The 27409-nt window shown below is 38.8% G+C and overlaps 1 protein-coding gene across 4 annotated transcripts in view; it reads right to left on the bottom strand.

The window, feature by feature from the left end:
- WWOX (WW domain containing oxidoreductase) overlaps nucleotides 1–26502 on the bottom strand; it is a 476999-nt gene extending 450497 nt beyond the window's left edge. For 2 of the 4 annotated variants that reach the window (XM_066194643.1, XM_066194644.1), the window contains exons 1-5: nucleotides 26373–26502; nucleotides 24093–24157; nucleotides 22779–22836; nucleotides 22082–22260; nucleotides 5995–6101 (exon numbers count right to left, since the gene is read on the bottom strand). In XM_066194643.1, coding sequence (XP_066050740.1) covers nucleotides 5995–6101; nucleotides 22082–22260; nucleotides 22779–22836; nucleotides 24093–24157; nucleotides 26373–26479 — 516 coding nt within the window. In that variant the 5' untranslated portion in view covers nucleotides 26480–26502. Of the gene's footprint in view, nucleotides 1–4502; nucleotides 4537–5994; nucleotides 6102–22081; nucleotides 22261–22778; nucleotides 22837–24092; nucleotides 24158–24252; nucleotides 24275–26372 lie in introns of those variants that run through there. The other 2 variants (XM_066194646.1, XM_066194645.1) reach the window with 2 other exon arrangements.
- Nucleotides 26503–27409: the final 907 nt, after the last annotated feature.

The raw sequence follows: 27409 nt of genomic DNA, 5'->3' as shown, positions 1-27409 counted from the left end.
AAAGTGAGACAAGATGATGCAGATTTTTTTTTATTGCATTACCAGTTCATTTAATACAAGATACTGGCCCTTCCTGCAAGCCCTTTTCCCCACAGAAAGGTTTGCATAACTACCTTTAACTTGATTCTTCAGCATGAGCACTGCTCAAGCACTGGAAAATGAAATACGTCCATATACTGCAGGTCTTTCTGACTGTATATTACATTGTGATGGCATGTGAGCCAGCAATACATAGGTTAGGATATCCTGCTTTGAAACAAGAAAATTCTTTATTACAAAATAATAACATTATATTGGGAGTAATATTCTCACAGAAATTCATGTGTTTTACTTGTAGGATATTCTGAAATATTTCCTATTTTGAGGATTATTTTAAGAGCTTTTATTTAGCACCACTTTGAAACCCTTTGATTCCGTACTAACAGACTGTGGTTTCAGTCAGCATTCCCTATATCTCCAAAGCCATCTTCTAGGCAGTCTTCAGCTTTTCCCATAACTGAAAACCTGTCACTAACCACGAGGGGGTTTACAAAAAATTCTAAACCAAGGACAGCAGTGGAGACAAAACACACACAGTGACCACATGAAAACTGTTGCCCATGGTCTGGTAAATGTGCCCAGTTTGCTTCTTGTCTGCCTGCACTTCACAGGATCACAACTGGAATACAAAGACTCACTTATCAGGTTTTAATTTCATTCAAGTTACTTAATCAGCAAGAACATAAATCACACCTTCAGTGAAGAATACTTCAGGGGAAAGGAATACAGCAAGGAGTCACATTTGTTTGGTTTGTTTTCTTCACAGCTTTTCTCTCTTCTCTTGTCACATCTCTACCTGAGTTTCTACTTAAAAAGCAAACCCAAATGTTCTTTTTACAGTTTAATATAATCTTTAACGTAGCTGTAGGTTTAACACTGAGGAATAATTACCAAAGAAACATTATACTTTTTATGAAATATTAAACTCACAGTTTATCTTTTAATATCTACTTCAAAGACTATTTGACAGGAATAAATAAATGAGAGCTTCTCGGCAAGAAAAGCTGTGATTTATGAAATATTCTATTCATTCATACTCTTAAGTATTTTCTTGAGAATACCACTAACATCTGGAGCTATGCAGTCTTATCCAAACATTCTGCTCATACTCAATTAGAAAATTATATCAATAATAATGTAAAATAAATTACCTAGCCTCTCTTCCTGGAGCATAGATTTCCATGTTCGTCAGAGCAACTATGTGTACAAACAGTACTGTAGTGTTTTTCATTAAGCCTCAAAGTCAATTAAGCTACGAATTGGAACAATCATTCCTCCTTTGCAAAGTATTGATATTTTTCTTGGCTGCTTTCAGGCCTTTTCACTACTCAAGGAGAGATTTATGTTTGACAATTTCTTTCTGATTAAAATGAATCATAACTCTAGAATTCTAATTTCCTCCTTTCCGAGCAAGAAATTATCAAACAGTTTTAAATTGATATTGAACGTCATCGTGCATGAACACTCATTTTCAAGATATCAAATGTAAAGCCATAGTGATCTCTTTTTTTATCTGCTGCCTTTACATACTTTCTCTTCCTTTTTCTGTCTATATATATGCATGTGTATAAACATTAGATTGCACCAATATAATCAAGCATACCCCTCCATAAAAATTATATTTGATAGACCAGCCAGACCAATCACATTAAAACTTGTCACAATGCTTTACACAAGGCAATTACCCTTTATTTGCAATATTAGCAAAATTCTGCTGTAGTTTAGAAAGAAAATAACTGGAACACTGCAGGTTGCAAACAAATGTCAGTTAACCAAAGTAATTAGGAAGTTTATATGGGTAATCCCTACTCAAATGGCTCAAACTCCCTATAAAACAGCTCTTCAGGCATAAATTGTTACAAAGAAAGTTCTCTAGATTTGTCTACAACAGCCAGTTAAGATCAGTTTGCATTTGCTTTTTAAATATAATGGCAGCTAATCTGAAAAAAAAATCTTATTTTCTCCCATTATTCCCGCTTTTCTCTCTAAATCTTAAAAATTGGATTTTCCTGAGCCATTTAGCAGTCCCATTTTGTCTTTATAAACTTGATTTTCAGCTTTCACTACAAGCCACCTTCAACTGCATTTTTTGCCCAACAACTGATTCCGAAGTCCAACAGGCCCAGAGCAGAGCTGTGTTTCTGCAGACAGTTTGTGGCATTCCAGTCAGGGATGTCACAAACAGACTCACTAAGGGACCAAGCTGGGTGGTTTTCCTTAGTACTGGTATTTTATGTACACTGTACTTTATTTTTAAATGCTGAATTACACTAGGTTTGCTTTGGGTTTGTTTTGTTTTGTTTGTGGTTTGGCAGAGATGCTGGTTGGGGTTTAAAAGTTAGTTTTTTCCATATGTATTTCAGGCTCTAGCTAACACAGGCCATCAATTAGATAACTGTATCAAAATTTGAAACAATAAGTTGTTCTGTCACACGCTTTTAATTATTTTCTCTTCTTTCAAAGTATGTGGAAGTCGTTTGTACCAACAAAGAATGGAAAAAGAAATATTCTGTGTCCAACATGCAAACATCGAGTACGAAAGGATACTGCCCCTCAGAAAAGTCAACATAGGATACCCACTGCTCTTGGTAATATACATGTTCTTCTAGAAATAGCAATTCTATTACAACACAGTAGTAAAACTCCACACTTAGGACAGGTAAACACACTAGAATTCCATTTGGCAACGTTTTGGGGGTTTTTTGTTATAAGAGCATATTTCATGCAAATTAAAAGAGGTTTGGGAACTCAGTTGAAGAGTAGGAACATATTTATCAAATTTCTACCCCTCAAATTACTGGAGGAACATTGTATTTAACAATGCAGCTCAGAGACTTAATCTCAAAGATTTACAAGAAAACATAAAACAAGTAGGTAGCACTATTGCTACTGAAAATACTACCTGAGTACCATGAACGTTAGGCTTTGGAAGGCTGCAACCTAACCAGCTGTATTTTTCTTTAAATTGATTCCAAATTGAAAGGTAAATCAACTTCCTTTCAATAATTTTGCTTTCCCTAGGAACAGAGGAGACAAAATTCTGTGCATGCTTTGAAGTTCTTTCTAGCAGAACAGCTGCAACTACATATTGAGAATTCATCTGAATCAGATGCAGAGGTTGTTGATATTTTCTTAAACTCTTTAATTTTTAGGAAAAGATTTTCAATTAACAACTTCCTGTAGTTGCACCTATAAGCTAAACATTAATATTTTACATCCATATTTTAATATTAGAAGCAAATCAGTCAAATTAATCTTTGTCTCTTTGTTTTCAGTAACTGACTTTGGGGCAGGTTTCTGTGTTTATTTTCCTCAAGATTGCTTACAATTTGATGTAAATTTTAAGCATCTTGTAATTCATCAACTAATTCTCTCCTGGTTACACACTCCAAGTAATTAAAGTTCAGTAATAAGTTATTCTTTCTGCTCCAGCACCTGCATTTCATTTGTTTATTTTCCCAGAGTCATAAATCTGAGGGACTGTCAAAGTGCCATAATATTAGTGCAATAATCAAAGTTAATTAGTCCCTCTCAATAAACAACAACAAAGCCATTACAAAGATGCATTGAAGGCTTTCCAGCTACCAGTTTATAGATGAGACTCTTTTTCTGAACAATTAGAATTTGAAAACTGTTAGTAAATAAATGTAGTGTTTTTGAAGTAATCTGACCTTCAACGTTCTTCATTCAATTAACAACTCATTAACTTTTGTTGAGATAATACAGGTATTAAGACAAGTATTCTGAACTCTCATTGTCTTCAAAGTGCTCAGAGATATGGTTGGGATTAAGAGGGTAATGGGATATTTTTCAAATAAAAGGTTTTCACCACAGCCTAATTTTAGTTAGATAAAACCCATATAAAACAGCCATATTTAGTTGGACTGGGACAATCAATTTCAAACAGAATATCACCAAAACCAGTCATAATGAAAGAGAATAGACACTATCCTGGCCTCTGTTGGAATTCCTTTGGAATTCTATGCTATTGGAAAAAAAATTAAATAGGAAAAAAAAAAAGAGAGAGAGCTTTAATAGGATGAAAGCAGCAAGGAAGACATTTTTTCCAACCAACCCTTTACTGTAAATCATTCATATGATCTGGGCAAGAGAAAAAGGCCTAAATCCAAAGACTGATTCTCCATGGAACTTGTGGTTACAAAAATTAGCAACATTGAAAGCATCACTTATCTGCAAAGACACGTAAATAAGCACCATTTGTTTTGCATTAATAAATATTATAATTAACTTTAAACTACTTATGTGTAAATATTAATACAACTGAGTGCTCTCCCATGTCATCTGGGAGCAGTTAAAATACTTTGAGAGCTCAGGAAATAAAAGCAAAACACTCATCACTAATTTTAGCTGGAAAGAAATAAAAATCCAAGAATCTTATCCATTGGTCCCTTATTCATTTAAGGGTAGAGATGCCACCACATTTTCTCCTGGAAGTCAGCAGTCCCAGCAAGCTCAAACAAAGGCCGCTTGCAATCCCTGTTAGCAAATAAATGATTGTGAGAGGAATAAATTAGAACAGCTGAATATATTTTAATAAGGGCCTTAGAAGATCATTTAAAAAAATAGAGATCAGGGAAAGTTAGGAGTCAAAGAGCAACAAGGCAATAGATGGGACAGAAAAGCTTGTGTTTGTCTGACAAAAATGGGAGAAAAATGAAAGAAAGTGGGAAGAAGCTAGAAGGAAAAAATCACTTAGCCTGGCAGCAGGGCTGCAGAGCCTAATGAACTCAGAGAGAAAAGGAGAAATATTCTTGTGTTTGAAAAGTACAAAAATGACCCTCTGAAATCTCTCACTGTAGAACAACTATGGGAAAACAGTGGCTGTTTTGGAGGACTCTGTCCATCCTCCTTTGGATAGTTACTCACTTTGGTTCTGGAATGTCCTTTTCTATGAAGCAAGCCTCAGTGGTTCTTCCAAACATTTTTTTTCCCCTTACAAAGCATCCATAAATAACATGAATAACAGCACATCAAGCCTTGCAGTCCAACACACCCATAAGGAATTGTCTTGGGTTACAACATGTAACCAAAAATGTGTATTCTATTTTCCATCTGTTGAAAGCAGTTGGGGAGGTGTTTTCTTTATCTCTTGTATAACCCATTCCTCAGAACTCCAGGGGGAAGGAGGCAGGTGTCTTCTGTTAATGGGCAGCTTTTAAAACAGGTGGGGCAGTGTTCTTTATTGCTTCCAGGACCCATCCTCCTTCCAGGGAGTATCTGCTGTTAATGGGCCATCGAAGCTCACTGCATGGCTGATACAATTACATCATCCTATTGGGAGATGCTCCCACCCGGGGGGGGAGCCAAGCATTCCTACCTGGGTAAAACCTGAGATTCAGAACTGCAGGACAGGTGTTTTTCCACTGGATTTCCCAGAGGAAAACCGTACCAATCTCACCACCACTGGAACCTTCTATATGATCATCTCTACTCCAACAGAACCACATCTTGTCACTCCAGAAGGACTTACCTGGACTCCTACCAACACCTTGAACAACAGGGAGTCAGGTTGTATTCTGACTCTGTCAGGGTTTCTAGGATTTTTTTGTTGTTTGTTTGTTTCCTTGGTTTTTTGTACTACTACATTCGTATTTTTAATATTCCTAGTAAAAAACTGCTATTCCTATTCCCATATCTTTGCCTGAAAGCCCCTAATTGAAAAATTATAATAATTTGGAGGGAGGGGGGTTACATTTTCTATTCCAAGGGAACCTCCAGCTTTCCCTGGCAGACACCTGTCTTTCCAAATTGAGACAGGAATGAAAAACCTCTATCACCCATGCATCAGCACCTGAGCAGGGTGTTACCAAATAAGACAAATTACTTTTCCCTGAGATTCTCTCATGGCAGTGCTCTGTTTAACTGCTGGCAGTGCACAGAGGATTTGATGCCATGGGGAGCACAGCTCCATGCTGGGCACTGAGCACCACTCACCCACTCCCCCAGGATGCGCTGCACAGCGTCGTTGCCTCGCGCCAGGCTCCTGCAGGCCAGGATGACACACGCCCCGTGCAGGGCAAGGGACTTGGCAGTTTCAAAACCTAGGATAAAATAAAGTATTTTCCTGGTCAGAAACAAATCCCAGTAGCAACACAGAGCTGTAGAATTACCTCAAGACATGAGCCACACGTTTCAGTGCAGTTAGGCTACCTGCAGTATGGTGACCTGACAGTCACCCAGACTCAGCTTCTAAAAGCACACATGAGGAAACACAGACACCTTGATTTGACCATGTCTTTCGGACAATAACTGTATATTTTTTGTGCAAAACAGGTCTGGCATCTTCAAAAAACAGACTCAACTTCTCTGCCCACCAGTGTCCTCACCTTTTAGAAGAGTAGGATTGGATGTGTTCCTTCCTTGCCTGACTGTGAACAATGTGCCACACAGAGAGACTGCAGAGCCACTGTGCCTGGCAACTTGACACTGGAAGTGACAGAGTATCCAAAACTGAGCTCAGGGCTCTTTAGATGCACAGGCGGCCTCAGAGTCATGAATCTGAGACTACCTGTGGCAGGGGGAACAAAACGTTGTTTCACTTTTCAATTCACTACTGAAAAGCTGCATAGAAGTTGGCCAAAGTAAACTTCATTTAATTGGAAAAAATATGTGAAAATTTACAACAGGAGATGAGGATGAGGACTTTTGGGGAGAGCAGAATGACCATGAAGTGCAGAGAACTGAGCCAGAACCTGGGTTTCTACCAGGAGTGAGCAACTACATATTTGTAATGCAGTTAATGGTATCACTGGGTGTCCATCTCCATGGAGAACTGTGCCAATGACAGGAATTGCCTTCTAGCTGAAAGAGGCGTAACACAACTTTATGAGTTCAATTAGAAAAGCCTAAACTATGAAAGGAAGAATCAAACTGAAATGCTCAACAATTTGAGTATGTGAAGAATTCAAAGATAAGAGGCATTTGTTTTAGCTTTATGACATTTAAAGCATGTTCATGATTTCCTGTTAAAAACTGTTTACCAAAAAGCCTATGAAGATGGGCTGTTTCACTTCCAAAACATCCTGGAGCAACAAAATCCAGTTACAGCACAAAACATAACTTACATTATAGAAACAACAGACACCAAGACAAATTTATACAATTTTCTGCAATTACATACTTGCGGTATTTAAGTCCAAGCAATTTTCCTGTATCTCCTTTAAAGCCATTCACTGCACCAAGCAACTTTAATTACCTGGATAATTCATTGCATGCACATGAATTCAGCTACAGCATATGCAAAAATTTCCCTTGTTCCTAATTCCACTTTAAGCATATTTAACTAGAATTTTTCATGTAACAATATAAGATGTACCATTAGCTAGCTGTTATGCTTCAGGTTTTGCACAAGAATACTCCTTTTGACTAGTTGACTGTGTTATTAAAAACTAGTTGGAATGCCTGGGAATAGTTTTGCTATTGTTAAAGATTGAGAGCTGGTGGCCAGATTATTTAGCAAAGCATGATGATGTTTTGCTAACTCTACCCCATGTCACACTGTGCAAAATAATAAGCTGTGCAAATTAATAAATTCCATGCCATTCTCCCCTATAGTTAATAACTTGATACTCATTATAAACTAAGCAAGTTACATGCTGTGAGTTTAGTTCATTTTATGCTATCTCAACTCTTCCCTGCAAATCTGAAGATCAGTGTTAAGCACTTCTCTTTAGGATGCCCTTGCTCTTCTCTGAGCTTCAAAGAGTGATTCTTCACCCTCAGGCAGACATGTTCTGATCTTTACATGAAATCATGTGCAAAAAAACCTCCATTTGAATGCTGCCACAGGTGAAGTGCTGACATTTCTCCCCATCAAACATATTTTAAACTAATTCACAAACACTCCTGTGCTTTATTTAGGACAGTTAGATACACTAGATGCAACTTCTAACTGGAATACCTGAAGGAAGAGTTTCGAAGCACCTCAGTATCCAAGTCTTTTTACAGCTTTAGCTCTAACAATTTAGCTCTGCAACAATTAATGCTTCTTTCCTCCCCCAATATCAAAAAGCTTAGACAGGTGGGGAAAAGCTTCTAGCAGGGTGGAAAACATTTTCTGTCAGATTCACTGTCTTAAACCAAGTCTGTCAACAGCATTTGTTCTTCAGCAAAATGCAGCTACATTTTCAATATACAGTAAATTTTAAAACCTCAGCCTAACACATGGATTAAGTACAAAACCATTTCAGCTTTATAAATAAAAATCTTACCTCTCTATAAAAACTACCATTGAATCACAATCCGCACTGAATGTGGTTTCGTACACCAAAGTTAAACCACAAAGATCATTAACACCCAAAGAGTAAAACCTTGAAAAAAATCACAGCAGGGTAACCTAGAAAGAAAAGCCTAAATAACTATGTAAGAGACATGCACAATTAAGGAACCAGAGTGACCTTAATTCTACCCACAAAAGTAACTCTGTGGACTTCAAAAGAAGCAAAGATTTCCTTAATACTTCACCTTATCTGAGAGTGCCACCACTTAGTGACATTAACAGCAATGACATTTGGGGTTTTTTTCAAGAAACAAGTGATATCCTCCAGGGGTGAATCTTCCCTGGACCACAACACCAGACTATTGCAGAGCTATTTAACCCAGGTAAAAGAGACAGCACAGCCTACTGCCGACAAGTTGTATACTAGTTGTGGGGGTTTTAAAAGTAGAGAAAACTACACTAGAAAAGCAGCACAGAATTACAGGCTTGGCCATCAAGGACAACCAATTACAAGGAATAAAAGAGACTCTTCCCCCAAATGTGACAGTAGAATAACATACTTAAATGACACCCACTTCGGAAAAGTAATCACTGCATTGTAGGGAATATTTAAATAAACTATTTTGAGCAAATGTTTTATAATAATTTCAAGCAATTGCCCTGGAAATCTCAAGTTTGTGCTGAGATCAACTACTCTTGCTGCTGGTGCCGTGGCTGAATGAGCTCTAATCCGACACTCAGAAGTGAAAATCCTCTTTAAGAATAAGACATACATGGGGATAAACATTACGGCACAGTTCTACATCACCAGCTAACCTAAAGGACTGGGAGCAGAACTAACAAGAGAGCTACAAGCACAAGGGATTTGCTAGAGACATTTAAAACCCTTCAGCCCTTTCTTACAGCATTTGTTCATAAAGACTCAGAAATTAGCACTCTAATTCTTCATCTTCTACAATGATTGTTCAGTACCCTCACATTCCTGGCTATCTGCAGTCGACTACTGCCACTGCATTTTGGTGCAGATTTTCAGCTAATGGTGTCAATTAAGAAGCAGTTAGAATTGCTCAATTAATGCCAGCCACACTGTGTCAACACAACCAGATGAGAACAGGGCTCTGTCCAATGGTGTAACCTCCTCTATAAAACAGGGAAAGGGATTCACTGAGTGGAAAAATATTTCAGTGATACCTTGTTTAAACAGACAGCATACACTCCATCAATCACTGGGGGACATTTCGTAAAGAGAACTTGCACCAGGCCTTTACACATTTTAAAACATTCTTTTATTTCAAATATAATGAGGTTTGAATACACAAGAAAAATTCAAAAACATTTTAGACAATAGCAAGTTTTCTTCAGCTTCTCTACCTTTGCCCAAATACTCCAGGATACCTTCCTTGGAGCTGCCCTTTGCAACACATTTGAAATACAATGATGTCATCTTTCTTTGATAGTTCTCAGTGTAAAAGTCTACAGGGTTTGCTTGCAACAAATGGTCTTTAGAACTCAAAAAAGACTCTCATCCCAACTGTTACATCTCAGCAAACTGTTTTCTGATTTTGGGGACTCAAGAGAACTACATATACACAAAAAAGATACTTGGGTCCCAGAAATCACTTCGATTTCTTCAAACTTGGAAGACCTAAACACCAGTAAGAGTGAATCAGTTCATCTTACTCAACACCCCTTCCGAACAGGAGTAAAGAAGATTAGAATGTGCTACAGATAAAGTGATAAAGAATTCTGGGTAAGCTTCTTTTCAGGCTGAAATACTGCAACACTGAGGTGATTTAGAGAAGAATCTTTTGCAACCAGGATCGCTGCGGCCTGCGCTGGTGGGTCCAGAGTGCAACATCCAACAGAGCTTTGCACAGGCGCATGCAAAACATCACATCACTGACAAACTCACACCTTTCAGAGCCAAAAAAGCACCACACGTTCCATATCACAACTGCTTGACCACATCCACTCTGCTTCAGTACAGATATTTAGGATAAAATCTTAAGAGACGCATTATTCAACCTGCTCCAAATGCACGTTTTCAAGCAACTAAAGCACGAAGATATTTTAAGAGACCCAATTTAAAATGAGCAATTCCCATGGAATACTAATGCTGCCTTTGTTCCCATGTGTTTGCAGGCACATGGCAATAACACACTGATATTCTTCATTGCAAAGCGTGATGTTATATGAAAGATACATCCTGCCTCTCCCATTGTGTGTAAATTGGACAAACGTGTTTTTCTTGGAGCCATGAAGTACAGAAAAAGCCAACCCAAATGAAACAGGATGAGTAATGCATTGGTTCTGTTTTCCATCTAACCAACCCAAAACTATGCACTCCTTACACTTTTTTGCAATACACTGCCCTCGGCAAGACTAAGTTATTGTTAACAGTGAGTGCACTGCTGTTGTCACTGACAAAACCCCAAAACACTTTGTTTCCTCTGAAGGGAGCACGACACTAAACAAATATTTTAAAACACCCCTAAATTAATGGGATTATAAGTATCTGTTGCTTGTTGCTGCTGTAAAAAATTTAAAATGCGTCATCTGAGGGTAAGAAAGATGAATTTGTGACTGATGGTGTTGCAAGCAAGCAAGAATCCAGCACAGTGACCATGTCGGGCACATATATCACAAATGCTGCAAGAGCCATGGGGTTGTAGTCAGACCTGGTATCTGCTCCAGCTCACTGCCCAAAGACATCCACCAACCCAACTCTATGATGTCCTCACACCAGACATGAAGGAAGCTGACTCTTGAGTCCTTTCAGCTGTTTCACCCAACTCTGATCAGCATCTCAGCTACCCAAAGGTCCAAACATGCACTGCTGATCCTTCACGGTGCAGAGGTGCTACTTTCCAATATAAACATTGGAACAAAAGCCAAGGGCTCCAGCCTGGAATGTGCCCTGGAGTGAGAATGCAGCACATTAAATCCGAGTCAGGCTACCTCTCATGTCCCAAGGCAAGACCTTGCTTTGTTTGTGTCAAGGCAATCCCGGTCAACCACTAAATGTCTGCCCCTAAAATACATGGAGATATTCCTCAGAGTAACTGTGGTTTTCAGCCAAGTTAGATTGTCTTAAAACAGCCCAACAGAAACATAAGAGGAGACAAAACCAAAATTGAAATTTTATGCCAAACTGCAGAGATCATCCCAAACAAGACTTTTTTTTTTTTTTTCACTTTCCAAGTTATCTAAATGGAAGCTGGTTCTGAAACGTGTCTGAACAGAGGAACAGTAGCCAGGGATTAAACTGAAGGGAAGAGGAGCAGAACCAGAGATAAGTGAATTTTCCGTCAAATCCCAATTCTATCTTTCATACCTACTCCTTGCTTTAGATGGACATCTGTGACCAAAAATCACAGTCAAAAAAGAGTTCAGATTTGCATCTTCCATTTCAACCAATCCCAAAGCTCTGTTTAGATAAAATACACTCCTTTAAAAGAGGGGGCAAAAAAACCCTCTCACTCTTCATGTTTCATCTTCATCTTGCATATCTTTATCTATCACAGGATCATCCTCCTACCAAATCCCAAACAATTTTTTATTGAATACTTTTAAAGTGTATTGTGTAAGTCCAGTGGCCCATGTCATTTTACCAATACTAAAAAACTTCACAGAAATTAACACAACTATTCATATCTTAGCATCACATCTGGAACTAGGAATTATTCTGTTTGAACTTTTTATTCTCAGTGTTTCTTCAAGCATAGAATAAATTCATGTTTTCTTCTGATTGTCTTTAAAAATGACATGGTGGCTTCTTGCAAGCAAGGCAGCCAGTTTTCCTAACACAGATCAATTACTGTATTTAAAAAAACACATCAAAATTTAGCATTTGGCTTTATCTTTTAATGTTTAAGGAGAATTTATTAAAGAGTTTATTTTTCTGTTTGCATACATTTTTTTTCCATTCTAGCAGATAACATATCATGAAGGCAGACAGGCATCTGAATATGAAGCAACTCAACACACAACTTCACATTTTCTAAACAAAAACAACCTTTCCACCTGAAAGAATATTTAAATGTATTATTATCAAGTCAAGTCAAATAGAATTACACACATTTTAAAAGAAACCTGAAATAGCACTTTGTCTTCAAATAAGCAGAATTTATTTTAGTGTGACTCGTATTCTTTATTTTAGTAAAAACCTTGAATTATTCAGAATTACAAATGCTTATATTCGTAAGGGATGAAAAAATTTTGTTAGACTACAGTTATGTTAACACACTACTTCTATTTTTACTGCAAAATAAACACTTTCAAATTAAACATTTAACTGAAATCTGGAGTAGCAGAAAACAACAGATCTGCCCATAACGTAAGTCAACATCAAACCAGCATCTTGATGAAATCTAGATCAGGTCTGAGCCGTCAAATTTGCTGTGACATTTTGGGCACTCCATGTCCCAGCAGTAATTACTCCTGAAGGCTGAGCAACTGTGGGATAAGTGACCAGCTCTTTTGTTTATTTGCTTAAATAAAGCCAGTCTATTTACAAATACCAGTACTTGAATACCTTATTAAGGAAATAAGTAACATTTTTGTGCATGCTGCTGTGGCTTCATCCTTATTTAATGGCAAAGCTGAGATGAGCTGAAGTGAGGTGGTGGCAACAAAACTTACACCAGACCCACACACAAACCATAAGAATTTACCCAACACCAGCAGCAGCAAAGAGATTTTAGTTTCTGTCTAATCCACAGACCCTTGAAGGGTTTGTGTAAAAATGCCAGCCTTCACAGCATTCCTAATGGAATATAACTCTAATCAGAAATTCAGTATCAACTAGATTTTAAAAGCTGCTTTGAGGGGTGGGGTTTTTGCTTCTCCTCACCCCTTTCCAAAACTTCAGAGTTTTTTTTCCTCCCTTATTGCTGCTACTTTTAACACACAAGTGACTAGAAAAAATCCTAGAGAATTAAAATTTTATCTTTGACTCTTTCTCCTGGGATTTTTTTATCAGATTTTTTTTTAAGTTCCAAGTTCAGAGAAATGGAGTTGGCAAACACTTCTTCTCTAAAGTTACTCTTCGCATCAGCAATAGCTTTTAGTAACACAACAGTTTTTCCCACCAAAGCAAAAATGGAGAAGAAAGCCAGAAATTGTCTAGTTACTTTTCAAGTACACCTCGGTTCCTCTCTTAGCCAACACTATCACAGGTTTCTGTACTGCTGAGCCGAGCCCTAATTAAACATAATAAAAAAATTAGTTGCATGTTTTGTTATCTCCTTTTGGCAAGTACAACAGTGCAATGTTAATAAAAGAAGTAAATTCAATAAAGAGGAATACTTCATCCAAGGCAGAATAATTAAAAGACATACTGTGCTGTCAGCTAAAGTGCTAGATCCTCCCAGCTTTAATCTCAAAGTCATTTCTTGAGAAATGCTCAGTGTTATGTAAAGATACAGAGAAAGTGCTACAACATAAACTGGACCAATTTTTTTCTTAAAACAAACTTGATATTTATTTATATCAGTTACACAAACAGTGAAAGATTTTAAAATGCACACTAGACAATTTACAGATAAATAATAAAACAAGGTTCTGTCCTAAAGAGCTCACAGTTCAGCTTACAAAAATGAGATATCTTAGGGAATCAAACATACAGAGCCAGGTCCTGTTCTAAGGAGCTCACATTTTGTATCAGGGGGAAAGGAACAGACTGAAAATTAAAACAACACTACCTGATCTCTGGCAGTTTCCACCCACCTCTGTCTTTGGGCCATATGAGGTAAGACAATTTGTTTAGTTTGGCAGCAAAGGAAGAGTTTAATAAAGGAGTCATTTGAGGATCCTGCAGAAAGACCTGAGTACAGGGAAGATGCAGTTCATTGGTCTCTCTAGTTCAAAACTGGCAAACCTTTGGGTGTGCTTTAAACTACGAAGGGAAGAGGGAGGTGGGAAGCTGTTATGTAACTCAAATGATCCATCATGTGGCTCCAACATACAAAGTAAGGCAGGAGATGGAGTTCTGAAACAAAAGATGGAGAATAAGAACAGTATTAACAAAAAGTGCCTGTACACAAAAGCAAGGAGAATGGAAAACAAGCAAGAATTAGAAGTCATTAATTACAATGTAAGGCCATGGGCAAAAAACAAAACAAAACAAAAAAACCTCTTTGCCACACCTTCAAGAAGTGCACATGCTGTGCATCTTCCCACACCAATATTAATTTGCATCTTTTCAGAGGACATTTAAAGTCTATCTGCTAACAGCTGTAACACCAGCAGCCCAACCAAGAGCTCAGTGACAACCATCCTCTAAAGCACAGGACCAATAACAGTTACACACTCCCTACCAGGTTTTTTCCTCCATTCTCTTATGAAGCCTCTCTCTGCCTCACATTCTAGATACACAACTTTTTGTTCTGCCAGAGATGAGTGTTTTAAGTTCCAGATGCAAAGAGCAGAACCAAGAAATTTCAGGCTCTATTCCCTGGACCACAGATTCAGTTCAGAAACAGACACAGCGAGACACCTTCTCACAGATCACAATCTTCATACACTCACAATGCCAAAAGTGTGCTGCCAAATAGGTCATGCACGTTTCTATGCACTCCCCTTTGCTTAGCAAGGCACAAAATAATCTAATTTTACCGTCAAAATTAAAAATCTTCAAGCAAGAGAAAGTTTATACCCCTCAGCATCTGCTCACAGCTGGACACAGCCCCAAACAAATAAGGCTTTCTTAAAAAAGCTTTTTTAGTTGCCATATTTTCTACTCTTAGTATATCTTAATTACTCCCTCTGCTGAAGAAACAAAATAGAATTCAGAAAAATATGTATTTTATCTTGTGACAGAACAGTACAACTCCCACTTTAAATGGAATATGGACATAATCTGTAAATGTAGGTAATTTACTGCAGCCATACATTGCTCCGTAAGTAAAATAAGGCTAATAACACATTTCTCAAAGTCTTAAGTAGCACAATCAATGTCTACAAAGTACAAGTGTACAGAAGCAGGACGTGCTGCTCATGCTTGCCAGGGGCAGGAGAGGAACAGATCAGAATCTCTCAAGTTCCTGAATCTCTGAATGCATGATGTCATTATATTTATTTCCTTCCATTTGGTTGTGATACAGGAGAATTAGAATTAGACAAGAAATAAGTATCACCTAGAAAGGCTCCCTGTTCTACAGATGTTTTTCCTCTGTAAAAGGAATATCTGAGAGTTCAACACAGGCCCACAGCTCAATCCCATCCTTTGTGAAAACACTCCTTTACAAGCAGTAATCATTATTGAACCTTTTAGCCCAGATGTAATTTCTTACACGTTACAACAAGTTTCACTTGCATTGTGAATTTCAGCCAAGGTTGATGAAGTTCAATAACTTGGCTAACCAACCATGTGTACTGCTCATTACACAAGTAATAAATAGATTCATCAAAATGGACATGAAAAAGCAGTATGAACATCTGACACCATTTTCAGCTTACTCAATAAGAAAAATAAATTACAGGAAGTCCAAGGGGATCTCTTAATATTTACAGTATGTAACAAGTAAGCAGTTGGAGCCTTATGTAAAGCAGAGCACTATTAATATTCCACAATATTAAGCCACAGTTAAAACAGAGTGATGGCACTCATGGAAAACTCACTCACTACTACCTGCCATAAATTTTAAGAATACAGTTCTGTAAGTTAAAGAGAACCCTCATCTTTTAACTGAATTTTGAAAATAATAGCTTTTAGTGGATTTTTAATTGCTCAAACTACAACAGTACCAATCCCCGACTGACAGCTGCAAACATCCCACAACAGAAGGAGTTGAAAGTTCCACCCCAGAGGCACATTTACCTCCATAAATTGTGCTTTGCAACATCAGTTATCTCAATACTCTACTCTGGCCAAAAACACACTTCCTGCAAGACCAGGCTCTCCTGGAAAAGCATCACACTCCCATTCCCTCAACAAACTGTTTTTACTACAAAATTCATGCCTGCTACAAAGGTTTGGACTTCCACAAGGGAAATGCCTGGAAAAAAAAAATAGCTGAGTGTAAGTTTAAGTAAGAAGCAAACAAAACTTCTACACTGGCACCAACATTTTCATGCAATGTAAGACAATTCATGATACACTGAGCCTAAGATTCACAAAAAATCAAAATATACATCAAGAAACAGCTCTTCCATGCTTTTAAAAGCCCAACAAATACAGAAATACCCCACAAAAACATGCTCAGGCACACCTAGGACTTGGCCAAGAAAAATAACCCAAGGTTAGACATTGCTGATCTTTCTGTCTGGCTCACAACAAGCTCTGAGCCCCAACCTCCATAAATAAGCACCACTGCAGTTCTCCCCACATGAAATACTCCCAGCACGGAAACCTCCACAAAGGCTTACCAGTTCCTTTTACACCACAAGCTCTGCTCTGTACTGACAACATGAGTAAAACCCCAGCATTCCCTTCTCTTTACATCAGATACATGTACAGAAACTCTTAATAAAAACAGGCAGAAGTTTTATTAATCCACAGGATTTCACGCATTTATGAACATTAATTTCGGTTCAGACAACAAACTTTTTTGCACTAAACTGGGGAAAAAACATTCAAGAGGCATTGTCACAAGTTTGCTGCCCCAGCTCACATCCCTTTTTCTGCTCTTGTAAGAAACAGGATGCAAATAATAATTACTAGAAAGCAAACACCTTGCTCTCTTTTCACCATAATAAGCCATATTAAAAAAAAAATTTATACTAAGAAACCTTAAAATCATCATATGAATAGACGGCAAAAAATAACAATACGGACCAAAGGCACACAGATGTATTTTCTCTCAGAGCTTTTCCTCTTCCCAAAACAAACTATCCAACAAAAACAAGCTTCTTCCAGGCTGACAAAGTTCAGGTGTTCCAGTGTAAGAGAAATTACAAAACCATACAAGAAATCATAAAGTGAATCTGAAACAAAGGCTATCCCGAGCAGTTCCTTTGTAAAAGCCCTGCCAAGTTGAAAACCTCCATTTCACATGGAAACAGGAGAGAGAAATTAGAAAATAAACAGTTCTTTCAAAGAAATATGTACACATTTTTCAAGAAAAACCTGCAATCTAGCTCAAAAATAGAGCTGAATAATTCCTTTCTGACAGACAAACATCTGTGGCCTTAGACCACCAAACTCCAGGCAGTACAGCAGAAGACAACATATTTAAGACAGTCAGTCTAATATTAATAAAATCAAGTACTCAGTGACACGCGAAGGGTCTGTTTAATTCTGCTAAATCTATTCTAGTAGTTAAGAGGGAAAAAAGTAGGTAGCTTTGCATTTCCTTGGTTTGTAAGAACATGCTTTAATAGAATGTGTCATCTTTTGATCATATGTACCAGTAATTTTTATGCAATCAGACTTTCAGAGTTTCAAAACCCCAGTGACACTGCTGCAAGCTAACTTGCACAAGTTTTGTAAAAACTCTTTTTTTTATTATTTCAAGCTAGCATTTCATCTAAAAACATAATCACAGCAAGGTTTAGGTTGGAAGGGACTTTAAAGATGACCCAGTTCCAATCCCCTGCCATGGAGAAGGACACCTTTTCACTAGACCAGGTTGCTCAGAGAGTCACTAGGGAGTCACTAGGGAGAAAGTTACAAGAGACAAGAACAGAAAAACTTCTATAATTTACAATAATTAAATAGCCAGTTATAGAAAACAAAACAAATTTTTATATCATAAAGCAGATGTTTAATTGAGATAGGTTATAAGCACATTTCCCTGTCTTTTGCACCAGTATGACAAAAGTTGGTAAAACTGAAGTTCTGTATAAGAAATAAAAGAACCACAGTAACTTCTCACACCAAATGTTAAAAATCACACCAAAATCTTACTGCAGCACTGACTCATCTTTTAAGCACTGATTTAGTACCTAATCCACAGATTCTCTCCTGGCCAAGGGTTCTCTATTGCACAGAAGTAAAAGTTCCAGAAAAAAAGTGAATTTTAACAAACCACTGAACAACAGTTATTTTCAGGAAACAATCTAAAACATTATCAAGGAAAGCAATACAGCAAGCCACATTGTGGCTGAAGCTTCTGGATTTTCCTCAGCCTCTGAAAAAAAAAAAAAAAACCTAATCTGGTTGTTTTGGGCATCCCTTTCAAAAGCAATGAACAGGCTTCTTTTGACCTTCATCTAGCAGAAAAATTAGAATCCCAGTTTGAGCAACTGCTTGGCTGTGATTATCAATACAACTTAGTGATAAAATCTTGGAAAAGCATGAAGAAACACCCTACTTTGTGGAATCTGCCTGCCTGGACAGAACAGACCCATTCTGCCCTTCCATTATAACTTTGCAACACCACTTGCACTTCACCGCTCAGACACACTCCACAGTGACTGGGTTAGATGCAGCTGCACCTGACACAGAAACCAGAACATATCGTGGCCCCATGGTCATTCAGCTCTTACACGATCCTTAAAAACAGACAGCAATTTTTAAATAAGTCAGAAAATCGTATTAGCTACACAATACTGATACTCTCTGATACTAAAACCATGTTAAGAGTATTATTTTAAAAAAATGTATCATCTGAGATTGCTTACACATACAGTTGAAAATACCACATCTCTGTGTAAAATTAAACCTAGAGGAACTGCTGACACACTTTTATAAATTTACAATTCTAGCCCTAATAATTAAGAACACAAACACGAGAATTATAGGAGCATTTCCTAAGAGCAATAAGCACCAGGTTGCTTTTGTTCAGTATTTTCAAAGAGCAACACAGACCTCTACTGGCAACACTGGTGAGCAGGATTCAGCTCACACCAGCAGCAAGCTGGGGAAGGTCTTATTCTGTAAACTTGTGTTGAAACCCTTAAACAGAAAAACACTCAAAATTGCACATACCTTCAACTCCTCCCAGTGTAAAAAGTCTTACAGGCCCTGACAGAACCAACTGACAATTTACACTATTCATGTGTAAATGTACAGAGAGCAATATGCTTTTAAAACCAGGGCTGACTGTACAAGAGTGAGCAGTGCAGTAAGTCTGTCCTACTTCTTTTTAATCCACCAGCTAAGCTGGGACCAAAAGTTACCTCAGCTTTCTAACGTGATATTCAGACTAAAATTTTGATTGGGTTTAAAAAAATGATGAGAAAAGAAACCCTAAAGAATACTTGGACTACACTGTCCAAAGAAAAAGCTTCTAAAATTAAAAAGAAAATACTTTACTAACAACTCTTGAGCTGCTAGGACCTCTTTGTATTGTAAGAACATGCATCATTTGTTAACCTTTTCCAAGCTGCTCATCAAAAATAATTAAGTGTTTATAAATGTACTTTTTTAGTTGCTTTCCCCCTCACACTATCCACAGCAATTTTAAGGATTAAGTTAGGAAAGTGGGTGCATAATCCAGGAGATTCTTAAGATCACTTTCCTAATCAGGAATGAAAAGAACCAGCACAGGGCAGACAGTGTCCCTACTTACAGACATGCTAAGTTAATGGCAATGAGACAATGTGTGACACCACTAAAACCCTAAAACTGCTGAAGTCATCCAAAGCATTCCCTCAGTAACTGAGCAAGCACCTCTATTTTTCAGAAGTTGAGGAGCTTTTTCAACTCTAAGGGAAAAAATGCCCCTGACAAGCTACACAGAAGTCCCTGTATTAGATTCACAAATAAAGTGAATTAAGATATCATTTCATCTTTGCTGATCTGTTTTTAACATTGCTATCTTAAAGCAGAGTATGTGGATGAATAAAAACATCATTCATATGTTCATCCATCTTTCAAGGGATTCTCAGCATTTTCCAAACTTTATCTTGAGCATCCAGCAATGCAGTAATTGAAAACGCATTTTTCTGACTTCAGTCTATCAACTTACAGCTTGATCTTTGTTCTATCCATCCTGAAATGAAACATTTCTCACCAAATGGACAGACACCATAGTTATTTATTTTCAAATATACCACTGAAACTCATTTGGACAACAATCAAAGGGTTATTTTTTTTCCTTGCATTACTGAGTACAAACAAACATTCAACAAGTAATACATTATTTTTTTTATCTCTTTCCACCTAATGGACAACAATATTTCCCTCAAATTATTTACGCTTACCTCTAAAAGAAAATATTTTGCTGTACTGAAATCACAGGAATTGTTTACTCCTCAAAATACTCAGAGGAAACTACTACCTCCAACATACACAGAAAATTTAAAAGGACTATCTACAACACCAAGTGGAACACAGCACTGAAATCCTAAAATAACTGCAAAATCAGCTCCAAAACTGGTAAGAGTCCCCTTGAACCACCTAATTAATCCATGTTCCATGGCAATTGGTAAGAAACAATTACACTGCATAGGACTAAAGTAGCATTAAATGCAACGTGATATGCAAGAGTTTTGAGTTGAATAAGCCAAAATGTCATCTGAATCACAAATTTGCTACCTTCATACTTATGGACTTTAAATCAAAGCAAAAAAATATTTCAAGACTGGTTACTTGTGACCAATCCAGATTATAAACTAAGAGAGAAACATTAAAAAAATCTTGACAAAACCATCATATTGAATTAATCTTTTGCCACATTTGAAACACGTCTCACTCATTCAGCAAGGCTGAATGGCAGCTCTGCCCCTGCTGAAGGCAAATCCCTTTGAGTCCAGGTAATTCTATAAATGTTCAGAGACTGCACAGTTGCACACAAAGCAAACTGTACTGCTGGATGCAATGCAGAGGAAGGCTGTACCAAGAATTTGGAACATTAACCTCATTAGAAACCCCAAATTCATTGAGACAGGTAAGTACAACACCTGCTGCCCCAACTGCAGTGCCAATCTGTAGCAGCACATCAGGCAGTGACAGCAGGATGTGCTGTTAAGGCCTGAACTGCAAGGCACAGAAAAGCTCTAAACTCTTCATGTGACTCCGGTGCAATAACACTCCCTTAAATAATTTAGAAATAAAACCCAAAGAAATTCAGAGTGGTAAGTCCTGCTATTAACCCATTTTCCAGAATGTCTTCAAGGTTTTCCAATGTCCTCAAAAATGCATTTAAGTCAAAATTTTGAACTAAAATAGAAACCACCAAATAATTTGCATTAAGACTCCTTCAATATTGATGTACTCCCATCCCAAAGAAACATGCAAACAACAAAAGCCATCAAAAGATCAGCAGTTATCTGAATCTCTCACTCACCCACCATAGACGCAGTAATATTTAACAGGTATCTAAACAAACTGGGTGTTTGAAGAGATGTATGAACCTGCGAGACAATACAACTAACAGGGATTATTAAAGGTCATCAACTGTATTTCTTTGAACTAAAGGAGTATCATGTAAAACATCCTGACACAACTTCATCATCAAATTCACTTGAAAGTACCTTCAGAGCTAAAAATTCCACAGCCTCCTGGGAAAATCTTTCCCTGAGTTTACCTGCTGGCATTAGAAGTTTTTTTTGAATACTTTACCTGAACTGCTCTGCAGCCATACAAACCTCACTCCTTGTCCTAGCCAAGATCATTAAAAAAAAAATTCCATCTTTTTCACAGCCATCCTTTATATATTTGCATAATGTAAAATGCCTCCATCGATGTTTTTCTAGACAAAAATCAATTGTTTCAGCACTTGATGTCTTTCCTGTAGCTCTCCTGTAAGCTCCAAATTCTCCACACATTTTTAAAAAAACACTTTTCTAACTAGGGGTTTTACACAAAAAAAAGTGCAAATCAAGTTTGAAAACCAAAAATACAGAGATATTTAAACAAACAAGAAGCCTGTAAGATAAAGTTTACCATATTTTACCTTAGGTGCCACGTTAACCTACCTATTCCCGAATTGGCTCCTGTGATTATAACCACTTTCCCACTCAAGTCACGGCCCTGGAGAATTTCCATTGCAGTACTGTTCCCATCATATTTTTGTCTAGTAGTAGGTTTTACTGGATTATCTTCTACTGTAAAGGCCAGTCTTGGGTCAAGGTAGGTAGTCCTTTTGTTTATGTGGCTGCAAAAGAACACAAAAATTCAAGTGTTTGAACCCTTCTGTTCTCTGCGTTTAGATTTTAAATGTATTTCAACTACTGCTGTGTACAACTCCAATGGATTATTTAGATTCCCAAAATTCAATTTTTTTTGGCAGTTTGGTTAAAATCGTCCCAATCACATTATTTAATCAAACTTTTTTTCCAGTTGTGACAGCACTCAATAATAATTGTAATTACATATTTCACAACTCATTCTGACCTTCATATGAACCCCTGACATGAAAGACAGAATTTTGTCAGGAGAAAAAAGAAAAAAAATCGTGTTATATTAGGAAGATCTTAGCAAGTCTATAAAAGGACCCCACACTTGTCCTTGAAACAGCAGACACTGCAATATCTGCATTTGGATTCTGAAGCTGCATTTATTAATCTTTTTGTCTTTCCAGCTGATATTGTCACAGTATCATAACTCAAAAGGCTACTCAGCATGTAACCCAGCTGTCCTCCTTCAACATACTCCACAATTTGAGATACTTACTCTACAAAATAGACTTGTCCATTTTCATCAGTCTCCTGCTCCCATCCATATGGCAGATCTAGAAAGCACATAAAACATTAACTTTATTTTCAGGCATTCGAATACCCTTCAGTGTGAAGTTTAAGTGATTTCCCAGACTGATGAGACACAACTCTGCATTATTTCTGTAGGTGGTGCAGCTACCTGCTGCCCTTGAATTGCAGAACTTGAAAGGATTGCTTCCCTAATCACACACAATTGCTCTCTCAGAGAAGTACAATACACAGAAGATGTGGTACAAGTCCAATGACTGGCAGATTAAGTATAAAGACAGTCTAAAAAAGCCTTTTCATGTTATAGCACAAAAATAATTTCATGTTATAGCACAAAAAAAACCCAGCAAAATGCAATCATGCTTCCAAGCACATACACATCTGTACTACTTACAGTTCAGCATGTATCCCTGCTAAAATACATAGCAAAACCATATAGGAAAAGTTACCTGTAACACATACCAAAAACTGAAAGATGGGCATGAGACAGAATAAATTAAACCTAAATGATTCAATGAAGTTGGAAGGATAAATAAAAGAAAATTGACACATCTTTACATACGAAATTCTTATATAAAAGATCCTACCAAAGTACCTAACAGATGGCACTCACAGTATTTCTAATTTTAGCTGGAAAATACTCATTTCACTTTGACTGATACAAGATTTACTGAAAATATTTCACTTATAGTCAGCTTCCCGATGCCAAAAGAAACATGGCTTGCCAACAGGGCAGTAACCCCAGGTACAGAAGCTTCTGGGGAAATCTGATTTAAGGCACTGATCCAAGGTCCTTGCGAAGTCATTTTGCTCTGGAAATGTCCTGCAACACTGTTTGCCTTCTGTTCTGGCACAAATACTCAACTGGTTTGGGGAAAACAGGTAAAATGAAAACTAATAAGGCTTTCTTCTGTGCCAGGGATACTCCTTGATGAAATACATTCTTTGAAGAATATAATCCAACTATAAATATTATCTGATGGACACCAGGAAAAGAGAGAAGACCAGCTTTTGACTATATTCTTTAAAAGCCACACTAAAACAACTCTGTAACCCGGAATTAGTACTTTGGCTTTCTGGAGCAATACAGGAAAGCCATAAAACTGCAAAGTGATCACTCTACACAGACACAGGCACAGATGTAAAACCCCACTGAAATCAGCCATATTCTGCAAGCTCAGAATCAGTGACAACTAGCAGATCAAAATGCGATCAGTCGGAGTTTGTGGAGGAACTAAGTGTTTGTAACAATCTGAGCTCAGTACAAAAGTTTAACACAAACCTCCTGCAACACGTTTCCTCTTCCCAGACTTAGGATGTTCCCACTGTGTTTTTTCTTCTAGGTGGCTGCAGGAAAAGAAAAAGTTTAAGATTTTTAAAAATTGCCTCATAATCTTTCTGATGTAACCCAAAATATCGCCACAGTTCTGAAAGTAACTAACCAGACAGCACAGGAGTCTATAAAAATTCAAATAAATGCTTGACTTCCAATCCAAGTCTTGTTGCTTATGAGAAGAAAAAAACACAAAAACTCATTTAAAAATAACATTAACAGACCCAGAAAACACCTCAAAGATGATTTTTGGCAGGAGTAACGAAGAGAGAAGCAAGAAAAGACTTTATCACCAACTAGCAGTAATAATATTAGAAAGTCTTCAAATTACAAAAGCACCTTCCAAAAACTCCTGCCTAACAATATTGATTTGTACAGTACAACATAAGAAAGTTGGATTTCTGCATGAGCAATTGTAGCTTTGGACAGGTAAGTTTATCCACAGGCATTGACTAGCAGGGTATTTATTTAATACACATAACAATGGTATCCCATCTTTTCTTCCATTTCAGAGACTTTATTCATTTCAACCACTAGCTGAATTAAAATACTCCATCATAAGATTTTCTGCACTATAGATTAATAAGCAAAGTCATGGGCACATAAACAAGGTCTTAAAATAACCAAAGTGCTGAAATCGGGTTGGACATTAAAATCTCATCTTTCATTGAGTGTTTTTAAATAACAACTAAGTTTTAAGAGTCAGGCAGGGATTAATTGAATGTCCAAATTGATAGCTGCCCAAGTGTGAAATAAAGAGTGACAGCAGCAATAAATAACACACAAATAACTACAAATAACCTACAGGCGCAACAGCGATTTACACACAACATAAGCAACTTTCCCTTCTGACAGCAACCCCACGGTGACAGCACATGGCATTACAGGGATCACATCTAGGGAGCTGAGACTAAACAAGTGTACCTGAGTGACCTGAAAATAGAAGATATTTAACCAAATTACAGCAGCCTGACACATAAATGCTTGTCCAACTGTATGCACGCCTAACTCATCATAAACACCTCTAAAAGCCTTGAACCAAAATAATCTTATTCCAGCTAAAAGTTCACATTGGTGATGAAGTTTAAAGAAAATTCCCAGAATATGCAGAAGTATCACACATATAGAGTGTATAATGAAAGGCAGCAACAGTGCAACACCTCTTCACATCCAATATATTTTTAGACACACAGGGCAACATTTTCAGACATAAAGATATATTCATGTTATGCCATTAAACTAAACCAGTCCGGTTCCACAAGAGTTCAGAAACTGACCTGTTGAACTGACTGTGTAACAATTACGTTCAGTAATACCTTGTAATTTCATAGGTTTGTTACTTTCACAAGTGATTCCTTCCTGAAAGAGTTTTTGAAGTCAAAGGAAATATACAAGCAACTGACCTAAGAAAAACAAACACCTAGAGAGAAATTGCAATGTTTACAAAGTGTGGGTAAACTAAAGCGTTCTGTCCAGTTTCTAAGAGCAGAACTTGGGAGGAGGAGGCGAACTCAGCTCGAGTGAGATTGAACCATACTTTCGCACCTTTTCGTGGAAGGGAATAACTCTTGCTGTTTTAAAGAGGCGGAAGGAGATCCCAAGATCGGCATGGCTACAGCAACTGCACGAGATACATGTATCTTACATTATACATGTACAAACATATATTCTACTGAGTTCACCCTGTAACCTGGGAGGATGGAATCACGTCCAGTGGCACGGGCAGAAGGCGCTAAGTGCGATTCTTTATCTCTTGGCCAAGGTATACTGAAGAGCTAAGGAACAGCGAGCACAGCTTTTAACTTCCATCCGACCTGTTTCTCCCCTGCTCCCACAAAGAAGAAAACTGACCAAACTGCGATATTGTGCGAGGCTTGACAGGAATGCACAGAGATCGCCCACGGAGCCCCGGGGCGCTCTGGAACAGCTCCGGGACGGCTCCCGGCCGCTCCCACGAGCGGCTCCAGCATCATTCCACACGGGGCAGGCGGCGGCTCGGCACCCCCGGCCGCTGCCCGCTCCGAGCGGCTCGGCTGTGGCTGTCAGAGCCATGGAGCCCGTTCCGCACACCCAGCCCAGCGCTCCCCGGAGCCGGGCGGGCACCGCACACAGACCCCGCGTCACCCGCACGCCGCTCCAGCCGCTCCGGCCCCGCGGCTCGTCCGTGAGGGACGCTGCACCGGGGCGGACGGAGCGCTACCGGCGGGTTCGCCCCGCTCCCGCCCTTACTTGGCGTAGTAAACCCAGCCGTCCTTGGTGGTGCGCTCCTCCCAGCCAGGGGGCAACTCCTCCTCGCTGTCCGTGTCCTCCAGCCCCGCGTACTTGAGCGCGGCCATGGGTTCGGTACAGCCCCGCTCCGCCGGTGCGCCCCGCTTCCGCCCGGCCCCGCGGCACCATGGGAGCTGTAGTTCCCGCCGCGTCCCCCGGTGCGGCGGGGACGCTGCGGTCACCGAGGGCAGGGGCACGGCGAGGCGCCCGGGCTGAGCTCGGCACAGGAGCCGCAGGGGTTTAGGCCGCTCTGCTCAGCCCTAGTGAGGCACGTCTGGAGTGCTCTGTCCAGTTCTGAGATCTTCAGTGCAAGGGAGACAAGGAGCTGCCGGAGGCCGCAGAGATGATGAGGGGTCTGGAGCACCTCACGAGGAGGGACTGCGGGAACTGAGCGTGTTTGCTCTGGAGGAGAGAACACGGAGAGGGGATCTCGTTAATGCGTATGAATATCTCAAGGGTCGGTGCCAAGAGGATGGTGCAAGGCTCTTTTCAGCACTTGCACAAGGAGGAATGGCCATAAACTTAAACACAAGTTCCACCTCAACATGAGGAAGAACTAATTTACATGGAGGGTGGCAGAGCTCTGGAACAGCTGCCCAGGGAGGTCGTGGATTCTTCCTCTCTGGAGACATTCAAAACACAGCTGGACATGCTCCTGTGCCACCTGCTCCGGGTGACTCTGCCTTGGAAGGGGGATTGGACTGGATGATCTCCAAAGGTTCCTTCCCATCTGAGCAGTTCTGTGATTTTCAGGGCATTAGGTGCTTCCAGCCCTCTGTTTTCATGCGAGTGAATACAGTGAGGCCCTGGGAAGCAATGGGAAATGAACTGTTCTTTAAGGTTTTTTCCCTTAGCTGTCACCTCTTCTCAGGGATGAGACTCTTCCTCATTAGCCAGGGATCCTTGTTGAGGAAGGCCTGGCTGGAGAGAAGTACCTGGCTGTGCTTACACCCACCTGGGACCCTGCAGGTTGCTTCACTTGCTCGGAGGCACAAACA

Source organism: Chamaea fasciata, unplaced genomic scaffold (assembly GCF_029207755.1).
Source record: "Chamaea fasciata isolate MVZ Bird 193981 ecotype frontalis unplaced genomic scaffold, bChaFas1.0.hap1 SCAF_12, whole genome shotgun sequence".
NCBI lineage: Eukaryota > Metazoa > Chordata > Aves > Passeriformes > Sylviidae > Chamaea > Chamaea fasciata.
This window is presented reverse-complemented; position numbering and strand designations above follow the sequence as displayed.